The 20,115-nt window shown below is 43.7% G+C and overlaps 1 protein-coding gene across 1 annotated transcript in view; it reads left to right on the forward strand.

Moving 5' to 3' along the window:
- LOC124616484 (translation initiation factor IF-2-like) overlaps positions 1-19,321 on the forward strand; it is a 39,480-nt gene extending 20,159 nt beyond the window's left edge. The window contains exon 3 of the mRNA XM_047144795.1: positions 18,878-19,321. Within this exon, the coding sequence (XP_047000751.1) occupies positions 18,878-19,321 (444 nt within the window). The remainder of the gene's footprint in view (positions 1-18,877) is intronic.
- The last annotated feature ends 794 nt before the right edge of the window (positions 19,322-20,115 follow it).

Consider the following 20,115-nt stretch of genomic DNA (forward strand, 5'->3'; position numbering starts at 1 on the left):
TTCGAAGACGTATGAAAATTGAAAGCATTAGGCCGAAAACTGTCAGGTTTTATAAATTAAAGGCATCTGATACGCGCAATTCTATAAAGACTCAGTTTGGCAGGAAAGTAAATTTTTGTAGCCTATTAACGAACGGGGCGACTGGCCTATTACAAGCAGAGATGCTCTAGCGTTTGTTACATGCATCAGTGGCTTTATCTCCTGCTTTTAGTCTGCAGAATGTTATACAGTGTCATTAACGGATTATTTACCAATCATAATCTTATAATGAACAGTCAATGATTGAAAATAAACTTTTGGCAACTATTATAATCTATATTTAATTTACTATTGCAATTAACAATTAATCATCATAGGGGATATTGGGGCAATGGATTAACTATGTTGCAGAATAAACTAGCCGGCAAGGAAACGTGCAGACAAGAACATTTCATTCAGAGACCTCGTGGATCCGACAACAGATTCTATTAGCACTCGAGAAATGACGTTGGACTTAATGAAACTGTCTGATAAAACCTTACCCAGAGCTGGAGAACGTTCTACGTTCCTCCATGAGATTTTCCCCGATGTACATAAACGGAATTGAATGTAGTCGCATTTTTCCCCATACATAAGAGTGTTAGATTCCAACATTGAATCAGAAATGACTGTGAGTGATAGGGACGCTTGGTTATCATTGAAGGAGCCAGAATTTAAGTTCTTAGTCGACAAAAAGGTTCCACATTTTACGTCTTTTGTACTAAAAGGCTGTATGAGCTCAACAAAACAGGATCCTCAAGAATCCTTTTTTGAAGAGTCAGCTTGATTGTATCCTGGAAACTTGGGTGACATCGGTGGCAAACAAGGAGAGCGCTTTCATCAAGAAGTCAGAGCAACGGATAGACGGTATCAGGGTCACTGGAATACAGTACGATGAGAAATTATTGTCGGTCACATCACTGAGACGTAAACAGTCATCGGAGACAAAACTGTATCACATATTTTAAGCAGAAGAGGGAAAGGAAATACACGGCCCAACAAAAGAAGGTGAAACACCCAGAAGATTAGGTCGGACGCCAATGTAACATCCTATACGCACACACCATCGGTGAGTATGTACATGGTTAGTGTTCCATTTATCTGTGACAGGTAGAACAGCAACCACAATGCATGGATGTTATTCGAATTTGCTGCTGTCACCATGCCTGGTAGGATAAATAAGAGGCATAAACAGCCTTAGATGTGAGTGGGTCACGGAGATGACACGTTGTCGCGTGAGACAGATTCACCAGCACCTCAATTTTTTAAAGGTGTCTCACTGTGGGACTTCGTTTGGTCGTCTGGTCGAACAGTGCTCTATCCAGATTTGTGGGACATTGGGATGTGACAGAGGCCCGATGTTGTAATTCATGAGAGCGTGAGTGCTGGCATACTAGTGAAGAATCCAGTCGTACATGTACGACTACAACAAGGGACGATCGCCGTATTTTGCACCAATCGCATCGCTAGCACTTCACATCCTCGTCTGTCTCCGAACGCAACTAATGGACTCCGTTCAACGGGTTAGGTCGTACCGCGCCATTCGTCGGAGACCAGCAGCAACTTGCCTGGATAAATACCGCACATCGCGTAGGCTGCCGTTAACACAAACTGCTGCGTATGGAGCAGTGCCGTGACCGGGAAGCATGGCCTACTAATGAATGGCAACGCATTTCCTTCAACAACGAATCGTGATTCTGCACTAACCCGGATGACCGACGTGGCGGGGATCAAATTGACCTGAGCACCCTCTTCCAATGTTTTCGAGACGTTCAGTGGTGTTACTCTTGGCTTCATAGTGCGGGGAGTCATCTGGTATGACTTCAGGTCACGACTCTTAGTGAATAAGGTCACTTTGGTAAACTGTAAATCATGGATATTCTGTGCCGTTAATTGCTACCTCTCATGTGACAGTATCGTGGTGTCATTTTTCAACAGGACAATGCTTGTTCACGTACGTCACGTCTCCCTATGAACCGTCTACGTGTGGCAGCGAGACCTACAGACTTTTCCTATATAGAACATGTGTGAGAGCTGCTCGAACTCCACCCTATAACCAGTATCCGGGTTACAAGATGCCAATCACAACAGTGACAGTACAATAGTTTGGTGACACCTTACCCTACGGAAGAGTACATACATCCGCGCCCGAAGGGTGCAACGTTATAGTGACAAGTGACACTCTGGCTTCGTAAATTTTACTCTATACTGAAACTGCTGGAAGAACTTCACACACTCTCTCAACCTGTGAAGTTTCATTTCCTTCCGTCCTACTCATCTTGGTGCCGAACTTTCTTAGTCAGGCAGTGTATAAGTCAATGGACAAATAAATTTGTGTAGGTAAGAGGTGTTTTAATATATTACTAAAACTTTTGTCCATATTGAAAATTTAAATTACTTTTCATAGCAGTTAAATTGTGAGATAACTACACTCCAAGAAGAAAAGTTGGATCACATATGGATAGAAACAACGGGATTAAATTATTGTCCAACCAAATATAAAAGTCAGTTGTTGTCTCGTTGACCTATGTTATCGAAAACACCCCCTCCAAACTCATTTCCCTCGATTTTTGGTAGGTTATTTACTTCTCAACACAAGTCGAGCACATAAATTTTAGCCGCTAGCATTTCTTTTGTGCTCTTTATGCTCCACGACCATCAACATCCGAGGCCTGGAAAGAGGTGGACCTGCTTTTTGATGGGCTTCCTGCTGCGATCGGCGAGTGCTTTCCCATGTAAGCAAATGCATATGCCCCGCGCCTCCTCCCCACCCCTTTCCCCTTCCCAGTTGTCGAACCATTCCGAGGGGGTGAGCGCGTTCGTAGCAAGGCGCCGGAGTGGCGACCCAAGTAGAAGTCACCAGGCGACACTCTCGGTAAATCGTTCTTCACGAGTCCGAAAGTCAGCGTGCTACCACCACTCATTCGTATCGGAAGACAGTCACGATCAGAAAGGAAACACAGATAGGTTATTTACATTATTTGTTCAACATTTGAAACTCTGACCCTCCTAATTTTTTATCAACGGAGGTAAAACCGGCAAAAGAAACCTGAAGTATTTATCAACATAGATCATATTGGGGTCAAGACTAATAATATATTCAATAAAAACGAAAATTAAGAATAGGTAACTAAAATATGGGCAAGAATAAATTTGAAGAAAAATTTATCTCAATATGGAAAGAATGATTATAATGAATGTGGTACATAAGACATACTTACTGACAGGAACAAATTAGAATAATACTGATGTTTTGCTGCCAGCAAACTGTAAACAGTATTTTGTTGTTCGAATATTTATCTTCGTTTCACTATCCATGCGAAGATAATATGTCAGAGATACTGATATTGAAGTAGAGCTCTCAGCTCTTTCCACAATACGCAGACGCGACTCTAAGAATTTTAAAGATAATTTGATGGGTTATTTCGTGACAAAACCTTGCCTGAACCTCCGTACGTATATTTTCTTTCGTATTTTCTGCTGTAAGTATTGTATTTCCTATTTCATTTTTTATCATTCTCCTGAGCAAAACTGTGCTCTCTCGGACGACGAAGACATCCGAGATTTTAAGCGTTCCATTGTTTCGCATAATTTCAAGACAATTTCTGTTCATGTATGAAGTTTGATGCGTAGCATATGAATTAAGAAAGCGGGTTCTATAGTATTTGCGGAATTGATTTTGTATTTCAAAATGATTACTAACGCAATAATACCTTTACCACTATAGGTAGCTTTTGAAGAAACTTTTGGGATTCTCTCAGAACATTATTGCTGCTTTCGCTTAAACGATCAGCTTAAGCTGCGTATAACTAACAATAAATGTAAAATTTATGCAAAAGAATTTGAGTATGAATGTGCGTCGAATCTTTATAAAGCAAACCGTAGCATACACCCGAGGTTAGTGTAAATCATGAACTTCAATGCTACCAGACAGGTTTAAGAGTCCGAAGCAAGCTATATTGCCGACATTTCTTATCATTTCAGTACAGGTGAACTCCATGACAGAAAATTTGTGCCAGATTACAAGTGTGCGGCACCAGAACTCATACGCAAAGTTTCACCTTCCGAGAGGACCATTGTCATCAGGTAGTCTTCCGAGGACGCATCAAAGACCAGTTCCACAACCCTTCGGGAAAAGGCGTCAGAGACTGCTTTGACAGTGAATCTGGATTGAATCCAGACTTGTCTTTTCCACGCTGCAGTATACTGTTTCATCAATTCATGAACTGAAGTAAAACTTTCCAGGGACCATTAAAACCTCAAAACTGAGTCTGATATAGCAATTTTTAATTTTGATCCAAATTCTGGAGGAAAAATACCCTCCAGGAAAAATATGTTTTATCTTGCTCGAACGTAGTGGATGTTTAATAACTACTACTATCATCTCGATGACGCCATATTCTAATTAGTTGACTGGGACAGATCTTTCACTTTTGATCGGCTTCAGTGTCCAGTTGATGGTACAGGTAACAAAGCACGAAAACAAACACAAAAATACTATTTCAGAACATCTTGCCTACAGCCGGCGGCTGTGGCCGAGCCGTTCTAGGCGCTTCAGTCCGGAACCGCGCTGCTGCTACGGTCGCAGGTTCGAATCTTGCCCCGGGCATTGATGTGTGTGATGTCCTTAGGTTAGTTAGGTTTCAGTAGTTCTCAGTCAAGGGGACTGATGACTTCCGTTGATAGTGCTTAGAGCCATTTGAACCATTTTGCCTACACCTCAGATCGAAGCATGTTCGCGCACACGACCAGAGGAAGTATTGATGGCCAGAGCTATCACTAGTGTTGAGGATCGTTAGATTCGTCACAGGCTGATACATTCGGTAATGTCCCTATTCATCTCTCCAAACTAAAGTTATCTGAGGGGAAAAAAATTTTAAAAAAACTTTCAGATGAATACCGCGAGGATATTAAACAACACCGGTCGGCGTTCACATCAGTAGTTTACTCACCTTCTAAAAAGACATTTGGACACACTCAGTGAAGGTATCAGTACTGGTTTGACGAACAGGACCTTGTAATTTCAAAATCTCATATATCGAAATAGGCGAGTTCGCATTGTCAAACACAACGATCCCATCTCAACGCCCAAAAAACCTATCAGCCCATACTGAGGTTCTAAATCACGTGAAATGCAAAAACTAGCAGACCAACCGAAGTGTTAAATCCTTTACGATCCAAAGATGGCACCAGTCTTGTCGAAGACTGTTCCTCCATCAACTGCCAGGATGTAACATCTTCCAGAACTGCTAAACAGGGACGCGTACGTTGAGGTAAATATATTCAACGTAGTTCCTCAAGGGCCCACTCAGTATCAACTCGGCGATGGTCCCCATTTTCGGAAAGTCGTAGAGGGTATCCAGTAGCTGAAGAACCACAAAGTAGCTGAGATAATCGGGATTCCTGCCGATTTCTATAAGAAATGAGGTCCCAAGCTTACATAAAGTATACATCTGCTTAAGACCAATATATAGCCACCCAGCTGTCTTAGATACTCTGATCGTAATCATCTACATGTACATGATTACTCTGCAATTCACATTTAAGTGCTTGGCAGAGGGTTCATCGAACCACAATCGTACTATCTCCCTACCAATCCACTCCCGAACAGCGCGCGGGAAAAACGAACACCTAAACCTTTCTGTTCGAGCTCTGATTTCTCTTATTTTCTTTTGATGATCATTCCTACCTATGTAGGTTGGGCTCAACAAAATATTTTCGCATTCGGAAGAGAAAGTTGGTGACTTAAATTTCGTAAATAGATCCCGCCGCGATGAAAAACGTCTTTGCTTTAATGACTTCCATCCCAACTCGCGTATCATATCTGCCACACTCTCTCCCCTATTACGTGATAATACTAAACGAGCTGCCCTGTTTTGCACCTTTTCGATGCCCTCCGTCAATCCCATCTGGTAAGGATCCCACAGCGCGCAGCAATATTCTAACAGAAAACGAACGAGTGTAGTGTAAGCTGTCTCTTTGGTGGACTTGTTGCATCTTCTAAGTGTCCTGCCAATGCTCGCCTTCCCCACAATGTTATCTACGAGGTCTTTCCAACTGAAGTTGTTCGTAATTTTCACACCCAGGTACTTAGATGAATTGACAGCCTTGAGATTTGTACTATTTATCGAGTAATCGAATCTCAACGGATTTCTTTTGGAACTCATGTGGATCACCTCAAACTTTTCGTTATTTAGCGTCAACTGCCACCTGCCACAGCATACAGCAATCTTTTCTAAATCGCTTTGCAACTGATACTGCTCTTCGGATGACCTTACTAGACGGTAAATTACATCATCGTCTGCGAACAACCTAAGAGAACTGCTCAGATTGTCACCCAGGTCATTTATATAGATCAGGAACAGCAGAGTTCCCAGGACGCTTCCCTGGGGAACACCTGATATCACTTCAGTTTTACTCGATGATTTGCCGTCTATTACTACGAACTGCGACCTTCCTGACAGGAAATCACGAATCCTGTCGCACAATGAGACGATACCCCATAGGCCCGCAGCTTGATTAGAAGTCGCTTGTGAGGAACGGTGTCAAAAGCTTTCCGGAAATCTAGAAATACGGAATCAACTTGAGATCCCCTGTCGATGGCGGCCATTACTTCGTGCGAATAAAGAGCTAGCTGCATTGCACAAGAACGATGTTTTCTGAAACCATGCTGATTACGTATCAATAGATCGTTCCCTTCGAGGTGATTCATAATGTTTGAATACAGTATATGCTCCAAAACACTACTGCAAACCGACGTCAATTGTATAGGTCTGTAGTTCGATGGATTACTCCTACTACCCTTCTTAGTCACTGGTGCGATCTGCGCAATTTTCCAATCTGTAGGTACAGATCTATCGGTGATCGAGCGGTTGTATATGATTGCTAAGTAGGGAGCTATTCTATCAGCGTAACCTGAAAGGAACCTAATCGGTATACAATCTGGACCTGAAGACTTGCCCATATCAAGCGATTTCAGTTGCTTCGCAACCCCTAAGGTATCTACATCTAAGAAACTCATGCTAGCAGCTGTTCGTGTTTCAAATCCTGGAATATTCCATTCGTCTTCCCTGGTGAAGGAATTTCGGAAAACTGTGTTCAATAACTCCGCTTTAGCGGCACAGTCGTCGGTAACAGTATCATCGGTACTGCGCAGCGAAGGTATTGACTGTGTCTTGCCGCTTGTGTACTTTACATACGACCAGAATTTCTTCGGATTTCCTTCCAAATTTCGAGACAATGTTTCGTTGTGGAACGTATTAAAGGCATCTCGCATTGAAGGCCGTGCCAAATTTCGCGCGTCTGTAAATTTTAGCCAATCTTCGGGATTTCGCGTTCTTCTGAACTTCGCACGCTTTTTCCGTTGCCTCTGGAACAGCGTTCGGAAAAGATGGAAAAAGTCGACTGTGGTAACAATTACTGAACATATCTACTTTCGACTGCTGGGAATATACTTCTCAGAACACGATCTATCCGCTTGTTGCCATTTATTGAAGATATGTCACCACAATCACAGTGTCGATTTAGACCAAACTTAGGCACAGTCGAAATGACACTCTGCTCACGAGAAATGCAGGAGAAATCGAGAGAATAAAATCTTGGCTCTGTATGGCACTCATAGATCTCGTAATGTCGTTAATCAAGAGACTCTTTGGACGGTCCTGGTCTCTATTTGATGCTACCTAAACATGTACAAACGCTTACCCTGCTGCACGACACCTCTAATTCCAACATCCCCAAAAATTACAGTGCACACGAAGAAGATTTCTTCATAAAACAATCAAATGCGATTGTGTGAGTGCCTCTACTTCATTTTCAGTATTTACTTGAACTTTACCATTCGATGTCAGTCCAAATAGACTGAGAACCTTGACCAAGATAATCACAACCTCTGTCATCGCACGTAAGTGTATGAGGGAGTAATGAAAAATAATGCCTCGGAATTCTTAATGTGAAAATTCTTAAAACTTTTTAAGTAAAACAAACATTATTAACACTCCGAATCTTTATTTTTCATGTACACATATTTATTTTTCATCTTAGTCACCCTGGCGACGAACACGTTCCTCCAAATAAGAGTTCAGATTGTTGATACAGCCACCGCGGAACGTTTGACTTTGTTGATGGAGCTAAAGCCTCACCTCTTTTCGATCCGTTTCACTACAGTCAAAGTGATGTTCTCGCAGATGTTTAAGTTTTGGACACAGATGAAAATCGGATGGGGACCGGCCAAAACTTTATAGCGCAACGCCGATGCCAGTGAAGTGAAGGCGTCAGATTGCTGCAGACGCCGCAGCGCTCTTGAGTGGTTTGGCATTGTCATGCTGAAGAGAGGGGATCCAAGTGTGGAGAAACAATTTTGAATTTCAAACTTGGTTACAGTATGCTGTTTCTCACGCACCGACATAATTATGTTGTCTCCATGTTACACGCTACAGTTCAGAGGGTAGCAACTTTTGTCAGCGACGCGGGAAAGTCAACCTAGTAATATGCATGACATGTAATTCTTTAATAGGTAATGAGAACAGAATAAAAAATTCAGCGGCATTACTTTTCAGCACTCCCTCGTACATAATCATGTTATGCCTAATACAGAGGAAGCCCTTTAAGCAAATTCGAGTGTATTGGATGAAGCATAAATGAGTATCGCCCTAGATGGCAGCATCAGGGAAACACAAATTTTGCATAAATCTTTGAAAAATATTAACTACTGTGCACTGCGCAAAAGAATTAGGGGATCATGATTTTGGACGCCTGCCGTACTCCATTGAGCAATAACTGAGGACTAAGTATGTTTCACAATTATATCTTCATCTTTCAGAAATTAAATACGCAACAAAACATCATCACATCCTCGATTCCTTACATGAACAGAACAGAAATGTCCGACAGGCGCGGAAGTGGATACAACTATTCGTCCCGTCATAATGGGTGCTTTTCATCGAGTTTGGAAACTTCATTAACTTGAATGCATCCCTTCAGCGTTTATTACTACCTGTCACCTACGTGGCATCATATTCCGTATAAGTCTACAGTGGTAACACAGTGGTGTCCGTCCCATTTTTTAATGAAAACCCAAGAGAGTTCTCGAGCAGTCAGTGGTGGATCGTCAGTGAAACATGCCTCACTTATGCACGATACGGTGTAGGTGTGGGCTAGCCGCCAGCCATTCCATTACTTCAATGACCAGGCTTCGCAAGACGTCCTTACTGACGCCCGACACATAGGCCCTGGCATTAGATGGAATTCAGGGCCACCAGCTTATACGGCAGCCACCACAGGGTTTAAAAGGAGCTAAGGCGACCTTGGGCAGCGACAATATCCGGTTTCTTGGACAACATTTGGCAGGTACAGCTCACCACGAGTCTCCATACACGAACACGGCCATTAACTTGCCTCAGAAAATACCTGGTATCGTCTGAGAATAACATGTTTCGCCAGTAACAAAGTTACCAATTGACATGGGATCGACAGAACTGAAGGCGAGCTGAAAGATGTTTTCATTTCAAGAGGCGTACTCGAACAGAACCTCTGGGTCGTAAGGCCTTTTCTCGTAACCTGTTCACTAGAGTTTGATCGGACACAACGGCTCCAGTAGCCCTTCATAAGATAGTCTTGGAGTGCTCTGTCGGTATCCGTGTGACGCCGAAAACCAGAGACGGCCAGCTATCAGTCTTCACGCGGGCATTTAATGCGTCAGCGGCCTTTTCCAACTCTCCCTGTGCATTGACCTGTCTCCCTTTACCACGTTCACAAACTATGTATGACACATGGAGAGGCATTGACATCTGTAGCAACACGACGATAATCTATCCTTTTTTGATGAAACCGAATGCTCTTGCAACTTGCGCTGCACTAAGATGCCTCATTGCATGTGCCTGGTTGAAGACAATGTCTAAAACGTCAACTGCCATCTGTGTACCTAACTAGAAAACGACGGGACACCGATACTCACTTCCATCCGAGCCGTCTCCTGACACTGTAAAGCATGACACATCCAACAGATAGTGAATGATTTTAGTCGTTGCTTCCACTGAAAGCGAAGATCTCAAGCCATGCAATTGTATCACAGCTACCGCCTTTATCAACACAGATTTAACATATATATCATTACACGAACTTCGAAGGTCTGGGTTGAGTATGACCGACAAACGTATGAAAAATCGAACAATATATTACCAGCTCAAACACAGACAACGAAATACAAGGAGAACTACTGAAACAGGACAAAGGGGACCTGATGTGATTTAAAAAATGCCAAATTGCCAAAGCCAGTTGGGAATCCTCTATCTCCGTACGTACGTCATAATGTCTCAGGAAACTTCGAAGACAAATGGCGAACACGATGCTTGAACAAGCGGAGGCAACCTCATGACAAACAAACCGCTATACCCATGGTTGGAATGGATCACAGGTGCCATCGTTCTATGTCTGGGACTAGTCTGCTCTCCCACTGCATACCACAGTGAGATGCATGACAGAGGGGCGTCCTATTGTATAAATGGTTTTCCCCGTTTCATTGACGAACCGGACGAGGAAAGAATTATTCTTCAAATGCCTCAGTTCGCGCTGTAAATAATCTCGTATTTGCGATTCCTATGGGAGCAATACGTAGAGAGCTGTAATAAATTCCTAGATTCACCATTTACGGTTGTGTCTTCAAACTTTCTGAGTAGGTTTTCGAGGGACAGTTCGTTTCTGTCTTCTAGTCTGCCAGTTTAGTTATTTCAGCATCTTCGCAACGCTCTCGCATGGGTCAAATAAACCTGTGACCACTGCTGCTGGCCTCCTTTGTTCAATATCCCCTATTAGTCACATTTGGTACGGATCCCAATATACACCTGAGCAACATTTTACGATAGGCTACACGAGTGATTTGTATGTTGCCTCTTTTGTACATCGATGGCATTTCGTTGGTATTCAACCAATGAACCACAGTTTGCCACCTGCCTTACCTGTGACTGGCACTACGTGACAGATCCATTTCATAGTCCTAGAAGCTGTTAACCCCAGATGTTACGGTATGAGTTGACCGACATCAGTTGTCACTCACCGGCACTATAGTCACAGGAGTTACGTTCACTCGTTTAGTAAAGTGCACGCCTTACACTAAAGAACATTTCAAGCGTGCTGCCTATCTTTGCACCTGAAACTGATACCGAGGCTTTAGGTTTGCGGAAGGTGCCAAATCACAGAAAAATAATTTAAAAAATAAATCACTTTAATTCCTTTTTTAACTTAGGGAACTTCACAAGCAATAGCAAATATCGTTAAACTTTGATGATTTACATAAGTTGTAGCAACTTGACCAGGCTACCTTGAAAATTAAAATCAATAAACATAACTGAAAAGACGTTAATCTGAAGTCTTGTACAATGTTTAATTTATTAATTGTGAAAGACTTTCATCTTAGTAGTTCGGAAGCCAGTTCAGTCTTCGTCTACGCACATAGGTACAACTGTTCGATTATAGAACTGTAACAGAGAAAAGTTTACATTGTAAAATAGTTAGAAGATATAACTTATTAATGCAAGTAACAACTAAGCAAAAACAATCCTGACACTAGATTAATAACCCGACGACAGAGTAATTACCCAAGCAGAGAAGTGATTTCATTTTAATGGATCTCCTTGAATCAGCGTTGTGCCTAACCACAAATTTTTATAACCATATCTTAAAACATTTAAGTATTAAAACCACACTAGTTCTGCAGCAGAAATGTTAAATGCATTTCTAATATTACTAGCTTTACGCCCCCTGGTTCACACCTATAGACTCTGTGGTCTGCACTTTTATTTTTCTTTCAAGGGTTTTTAACGTTGTTCACAAATTGCTACACTTTCTAAACATTTCATGCTAATTAAGGACGTAGTACCATGGTCTTTTCCGAGTGTATTTGTGGCCAAAACGCGATTCTGGTAGATGGTGTATAAGGTTTTTGATATTCATGCCTTTTGCATTCTTGTGGTGGTATTTCCATAAAACTTTCATCCCTTAACACATAGTTCTTTATATGTAACCAAGAAGTGAATACCAGTTATCTAGATCTAATATTAAAATTTTCTTTTTGATATAACGAAATATTGTCTTACAAGATTTCATCCCCTCTTTCCCCCCTTAGGGTCTGAATTTTACCAAAAATTGGAACATGTATATTTTTAATTCTAATAGAGAAGTCAAATACCAATACCCATAGATGTAGTTTTAAAATGCTTTAGCAGCTCTTTAATAATGATTTAGTTTCTATAACATTTTCGTCTGCTACTTTACCCTCTTAGGGGTTGGATTTCCCAAAATGGTGAAACACTTTTCTTCTTCTTCTTTTTTTTATTCCTGAGAGAGAAACAAAATACCAGTTTTCGTAGCTCTAGCCTCAAAATTGCCTTAATAGCGACGCAATTTCAAAAAGCATTTCATCTCCTATTTTAGCCACTTAGGTGAGCAATGTCGAAAATTCCCTTCTTAATCGCCGCCTGCAGTACATTTTCATCACTTTCTACAAATTCCAGGTTCTATCCTTAGTAGTTTGGGCTGGGCGAAGAGATATCAGTGAGTTGAGTTAGTGACTCGGGGCATTACCATTTATATATAGAGACTAGTAAAACTAAAGCACATAGTTTAGCGACAACGCTATTTTATAAATCTCTTCTTCCTTCGTTAGCCCAACAGGAGGTGCGAGAGTTAGCGTATAATCTAGTGACTGGAATACACTGTTCATATAAAATTATAATTCCTTATAACAATTTGCATGAGAATACATGAAAATATGGCTGATGATTAAAAAAAATATTTCTAAAGAGACTTACAACAATTGTATGTAGTAAATCTGGCCAGGCAAAGAAGTAACATTTAGTTGCACTATTAATACGGTGGTGCATCGAACACTTGGCGATGCGTACCTTTATGAGTGCAGCTTAGTAAATTTTCCAACATGTTTAAATTAATTCAGGACCTGTCCCAGTCATGAACGGCCAACATGTTGCAAATTTTAAATGACGTCAAAACGCTGCACACAGAGCTGCGTAAAACCCACGAAGACTAGAAATGACTTCGCTCCACTAGATAGTGTAGCCGGCCGGAGTGGCCGAGCGGTTCTAGGCGCTACAGTCTGGAACCGCGCGACCGTTACGGTCGCAGGTTCGAATCCTGCCTGGACATGGATGTGTGTGATGTCCTTAGGTTAGTTAGGTTTAAGTAGTTCTAAGTTCTAGGGGACTGATGACCACAGCAGTTAAGTCCCATAGTGCTCAGAGCCATTTTAACCATTTTTTTCCACTAGATAGTGTCTAAAACGACGCCGGATCAATATTATAGTTAGGGCAGATTAACCTTATGAAGCTAATAGTCTGCAGAACTTACCACAAAACTGGCGGTTTCCGACTTACATTAAAATCGTCACTGCGCAATTTGTAAATTGTGCCTTCGCTAAGCCACGATCACTCAAGTCTTACACTGGGATTTAAGTACCTGGCTAACTGCCGGCCGAGACTGCAAGAGAGAGCCGCTAATCACTTGTGACACACAATAATCATATCTTTGTAGTGCCACGGATTTTGGCCTGCGTAACGTGCAGAGATGATCACAGTCGATCTTTCGCAATCGAGAAATTACGGAACTGGCTCAGCACCTCTCTAATATCTTATCAGGAACTAAGTGAATATTTTTGCAGCTTCTTTCAGACAGCAGTTTATTAAAAAAGCGTGTTTGGAAATCCCCGTCACAAACTTCTAGAACTTGTAGAGGGGAGTGAGTACATAGTATTTCGAATAGAAATCCATTCCCTGTCACGCTGTTAGAAAGCATATTTGCTTGGTAGATATGCAACAGGACACTCATGGCTGGAACTGCTTACATTGGATCGACTGATGTCATTTGAAGTCTATCGTACCGCTCAAGCCAGGTTCGAGAGTCAGTCACGGGTCTGTGAAGGTTAGAGCAACGTGGTTGATGACACATTTGCCGAATACACCGACATGATCCTTCTGTACGGCGAATCTCACAGTAATGAAGAGTTGCTCGTCGTCTTAATCAAAAACGTTATCCACAACGTACGACTCCACGGCACACCCTATTCGCCACAATTACATACGGGTTCGAGAAAGCGGTTCTTTAACTGTCAGCAGGTGTGACTGTGGTGCTCCAGGAAGACGCTGCACAACCATATGGGAAGAGCGTTTGTCAAAACCGATCAAGTTTCCTTTTTTGTTTCTTTGGCTACAAGTAAGTGCAACTGTAAAACAAAGCAAGTGATGTACTGGATATCGCTTAATAAATGACTAGCAACAGTACCCGCGATAGCAGCATGTTGCTTGTAGTACGGAAAGGATACGTTTCCGGACAGTGGTCTTTTTCAGAATATTATACAACTGGCCATTAAAACTGCTACACCAAAAAGAAATGCAGATGATAAACGGGTATTCATTGGACAAATATATTATACTAGAACCGACATGTGATTACATTTTCACGCAATTTGAGTGCATAGGTCCTAAGAAATCAGTACCCAGAACAACCACCACTGGCCGTAATAACGGCCATGATACGCCAGGGCATTGAGTCAAACAGAGCTTGGATGGCGTGTACAGGTACAGCTGTCCATGCAGCTTCAACACGATACCACAGTACATCAAGAATAGTGACTGGCGTATTGTGACGATCAAGTTGCTAGGCCACCATTGACCAGAAGTTTTTCAATTGGTGAAAGATCTGGAGAATGTGCTGGCTAGGGCAGCAGTCGACCATTTTCTGTATCCAGAAAGGCCCGTACAGGACCTGCAACATACGGTCGTGCATTATCCTGCTGAAATTGTAGGGTTTCGCCGGTATTGAATGAAGGGTACAGCCACGGGTCGTAACACTTCTGAAATGTAACATCCACTGTTCCAAGGGCCGCCAATGCGAACAAGAGGTGACCGAAACGAGTAACCAAGGGCACCCTATACCATCACGCCGGGTGCTACGCCAGTATAGCGATGACGAATACACGCTTGCAATGTGCGTTCACCGCGATGTCACCAAACACGGATGCGACCATCATGATGCTGTAAGCAGAACCTGTATTCATCGGAAATAATGACGTTTTGCCATTCGAGCACCCAGGTTCGTCGTTGAGTACACCATCGCTGGCGCTGCTGTCTGCGATGCAGCGTCAAGGGTAACCGCAACCATGGTCTCCGAGCTGATAGTCCATGCTGCTGCAAACGCTGTTGAACTGTTCGTGCAGATGGTTGTTGTCTTGCAAACGTCCCCATCTGTTGACTCAGGGATAGAGACGTGGCTGCACGATCCGTTACAGCCATGCGGATAAGATGGCTGTCATCTCGACTGCTAGTGATACGAGGCTGTTAAGATCCAGCATGGCGTTCCGTATTACCCTCAGGAACCCACCGATTCCATATTCTTCTAACAGTTCTTAGGACTCGACCAACGCGAGGAGCAATGTCGCAATACGATAAACCGCAATCGAATTAGGCTACAATCCGACCTTTATCAAAGTCGGAAACGTGATGGTACGCATTTCTCCTCCTTACACGAGGCATCACAACAACGTTTCACCAGGCAACTCCGGTCAACTGCTGTTTGTGTATGAGAAATCGGTTGGGAACTTGCGTCATGTCAGCACGTTGTAGGTGTCGCCACCGTCGCCAACTTTGTGTGAATGCTATGAAAAGCTGAGCACTTGCATATAACAGCGTCTCCTTCCTGTCGGTTAATTTCGCGTCTGTAGCACGTCATCTTAGTGGTGCACAATTTTAATGGCCGGTAGTGTATACTCACTCCCCTATATAACGCATAGAAGTTTAAACGTAAATTTCCGTACACCCTGTAGATAAGAGCATCATCTGCCAGAAGTGAGAGATGACTGTTAATATTGTCCTCAAGGTCATTAATATATTTTTGTCTCCTCTCTACCAAAAAATCCTCGCTCAAGTCGCAAATTTTGCTTGTTACCCTATACGTTCGTACTCTCGATAACGAATATCATGGAAGACGAAGAAAAATACTCGTTAGTGACTCAGTAGCTGTGATGATGATGGTAACCATTCCATGAATACTGTGAAAGAGTGGCCCTAGGGGAGGAATGGTTAGTCGTTGAATGACGTAACCGAGATGGCTTCTTTGCAAGGACACACAAAGTCATCTCTAAATGACAGTATATCGATACATACAACAAGAAGCACATAAGAAGTGATAGCACTCAGAAGGTGTTGAAGACTGGCATCTACGGGGTGATCGAGAAGTCTGGTAACATTTGCAAAGCACATATTTATCTAATAATGTAGGTATAGAGGTCCGTCACACATGCCAGATATGACGTGGGCTTCTACTAATCGAAAAAACGTGTGCAAAAAGTGGCCAACAGATGGCTCTGCACAGCGTTATGCCGCTTTTCATACTGCCAGTTTTACAAAAAAATGGTTTAAATGGGTTTGAGCAGTATGGGAATTAACATTTAAGGTCATCAGTCCCCTAGAACTTAGAATTACTTAAACCTAACTAACCTAAGGACATCACACACATCCATGTCCGAGGCAGGATTCGAAACTGCGTGCGGCTGATACCGGCGGAGGTTCGAGTGCTCCCTCGGGCATGGGTGTGTGTGTGTTTGTCTTTAGGATAATTTAGGTTAAGTAGTGTGTAAGCTTAGGGACTGATCGCCTTAGTAGTTAAGTCCCATAAGATTTCACACACATTTGAACATTCTTTCGAACCTGCGACCGTAGCGGTCCCGCAGTTCGAGACTGAAGCGCCTAGAATCGCTCGCCCACACAGACCGGCGCGCTAGTGTTACAGGTGCGAGGTACGTCGATACGGTACAGAATCGCATGATCCCTACTCTCGCTGGTAAACACTTTCTGGAAACTACGATTTTTATGTAGGGTGGCACTCCACCCCATATGGTAACAAGTGTGAAAGATCCCTTGCGCTCATCGTTTGGTGAGGATCGCGTGCTGAGCCGCCATTTCCGTTATGCTTGGCCTCAACCCCTGCGACTACTGGTTCTGTGCTTACCCCGAGCTGCAGGTCTACCGCCATCGTCTGACCTCTTTAGGCATGCCAAAAGGCAACATCATCTGGCGGAAATATCTCACCATCAATACTGATATACTATATGAAGCTGTTCAAAAAATTGTTCTTTGACTATAGGTGTTCTTGACGAATGGCGGCCGACATGCTGAGCAGTTATTATGAAGGACATTTTGCTAAAACTCAGTTATTATGCTAATTATTGCTTTCACTACATATGAAGTGCCGTCTGTTGGTTATTTCAAAAATGCGTGTCAATGTATACCTTTCTACCTACATTATTCAGTGAAGTACACTATAGGGCATTAATATTGCTACACCACGAAGATGACGTGCTACAGACGAGAAATTTAACCGACAGGAAGAAGATGCTGTTATATGCAACTCATTGTCTTTTCAGAGCATTCACACAAGGTTGGCGCCGGTGGCAACACCTACAACGTGCTGAAATGAGGAAAGTTTCCAACCGATTTGGCCGGCCGAAGTGGCCGTGCGGTTAAAGGCGCTGCAGTCTGGAACCGCAAGACCGCTACGGTCGGAGGTTCGAATCCTGCCTCGGGCATGGATGTTTGTGATGTCCTTAGGTTAGTTAGGTTTAACTAGTTCTAAGTTCTAGGGGACTAATGACCTCAGCAGTTGAGTCCCATAGTGCTCAGAGCCATTTGAACCATCCAACCGATTTCTCATACACAAACAGCTGTTGACCGGCACTGCCTGGTGAAAAGTTGTTGTGGTGCCTCGTGTAAGGAGGAGAAGTGCGTACCATCACGTTTCACGACTTTGATAAAGGACGGATTGTAGCCTATCGGGATTGCGGTTTATCGTATAGCGACATCGCTGCTCGCGTGGTCGAGACCCAATGACGGTTAGCAGAATATGGAATCGTTGGGTTCAGGAGGGTAATACGGAACGCCGTGCTGGACCCCAACGGTCTCGTATCACTAGCAGTCGAAATGACAGGCATCTTAACCGCATGGCTGTAACGGATCGTGCAGCCACGTCTCGATCCCTGAGTCAACAGTTGGGGACGTTTGTAAGACAACAACCATCATGATGGTCTCATCAGTGTTTGGCGACATCGCGGTGAACGCACATTGGAAGCGTGTATACGTCATAGCCATACGTATCACCCGGCGTGATGGTATGGGGTGGCATTGGTTACACGCCTCGTTCAACTCTTGTTCGCATTGACGGCACTTAGAACAGTGGACGTTACATTTCAGATGTAACTCCACCCTTCATTCGATCCCTGCGAAACCCTACATTCCCGCAGGATAATGCACGACCGCATATGGAAGGTCTTGTACGGGCCTTTCTGGATACAGAAAATGTTCGACTGCTGCCCTGGCCAGCACATTCTCCAGATGTCTCACCAACTGAAAACGACTGGTCAATGTTGGCCGAGCAGCTGGCTCGTCACAATACGCTAGTCACTACTCTTGGTGAACTGTGGTATCGTGTTGAAACTGCATGAGCAGCTGTACCTGTACACGCCATCCAAACTCTGACTCGATGCCCAGGCGTATCAAGGCCGTTATTACGGCCAGAGGTGGTTGTTGTGGGTACTGATTTCTCAGGATCTATGCACCTAAAATGCGTGAAAATGTGATCGCATGTCAGTTATAGTATAATATATTTGTCCAATGAATACCCGTTTATGATATGCATTTCTTCTTGGTGTAGCAATTTTAATGGCCAGTAGTGTACTAACCTATTAAATGTTAACGGACTTCTGGGTCAGCCTACAATTTTTCCATTTATTTCTCTTCTCAGATTAATGTGACGCTGTGCCGAGCGATATACGAATTGTATTGTATCGGTGTATCTTCAGGTAAGAAATGCTGAAGCCGTGACGTCACGGACGATTCTCGCTCGGGGGACGGAGCGGAAGGCGCGCTCCTTACAAGTGCCACCGCCAAGCGTTCTCGGCGCGTCTGCCGAGTGCTGTGAGTACGATCGGCGCGTCTGCAGCGAGTGTGACGGCCGCTTCCGCCGCAGGAAGAGGGTGCCCGTCCGCCGTAACAGAAGGGTTGGAGGGCAGACGGAGGAAGGAAGGAAGGGCGGAGAGGGCGGAGGGCCACGCGTGTTCTGGGCCGGAGCGGCGGGGCCAGCCGGCCGGAAGCGCCCGTCGTGTTCTCCAGGGCTCGGCGCAGCCCGGCCACTCGAGTTCCGCCTCTCGACGGTAAATCGCAAGGCGCCACGCGGCGGGCGGAATGCCGAGCAGCCGAGTGCTTTGCGTCAGCAGCAGCTTCTCCCGAGCATCACTGCGCGCTAGAAATAGCGGACGGACTGCCAGAACGCACTCGAGGCGAGGGTGAGTTACACGCCCGCCTGAAGCCAGACCGCTGGTACCGATTCCGATCATTGGTAGTGTGGCATCGCTACCATTTGCACAGCTTTTTTTCTTTTTTTGTGGGCCGTCTGTCTTCTGACTGGTTTCTTACGGTCCTTCGCGACTACTTCTCCCGCGCCAACCTCTTCATCTCAGATCACCACTTGCACCCTCCGTCTTCCCCTACAATTTTATCATCTGCAGCTTCCTCTAGTATAATGGAAGTTCTTCTATGGCGTCTCAACACACATTATATTATCCTGTCCCTTTTTCTTGTCAGTTTTCCACACGCTCCTCTCCTCGTCGAATCAGCGGCGGAGCGATGCATGGAATTTTCAACGTAGCTGTATTGTATATTACTATCGCTCAAATGCTTCAATTCTCTGGTTTTATGACACAACCCATGATGTATTTCCATAATACATCGACGGAAAAAATAGTAACACCAATAAAGAATTGTGCCACATAAACTTCAGTTGAAAGGCGTGGTTCTACGTATCATAGATGATGTCTACTCGAATTTCACGCCAGTAGCGTAAGAGTGTCTACTAGCGACAACAGGGGTATGAAACTAAAGTTTGCTTTAAATATACGCTGTAACGGTCGCGAACGTTAATCACCTTTGAGGTTGGATGTGGTGAGTTGTTTTTAGTCAAGAATGCCTTTAAGGTCACAAAGACGCCATTATCAACTCCTCACGAGATCGAGTGATAGCCATACGAGAAGCTGGATGTTCT

The sequence above is a fragment of the Schistocerca americana genome, chromosome 5 (assembly GCF_021461395.2).
Source record: "Schistocerca americana isolate TAMUIC-IGC-003095 chromosome 5, iqSchAmer2.1, whole genome shotgun sequence".
Classification (NCBI taxonomy): domain Eukaryota; kingdom Metazoa; phylum Arthropoda; class Insecta; order Orthoptera; family Acrididae; genus Schistocerca; species Schistocerca americana.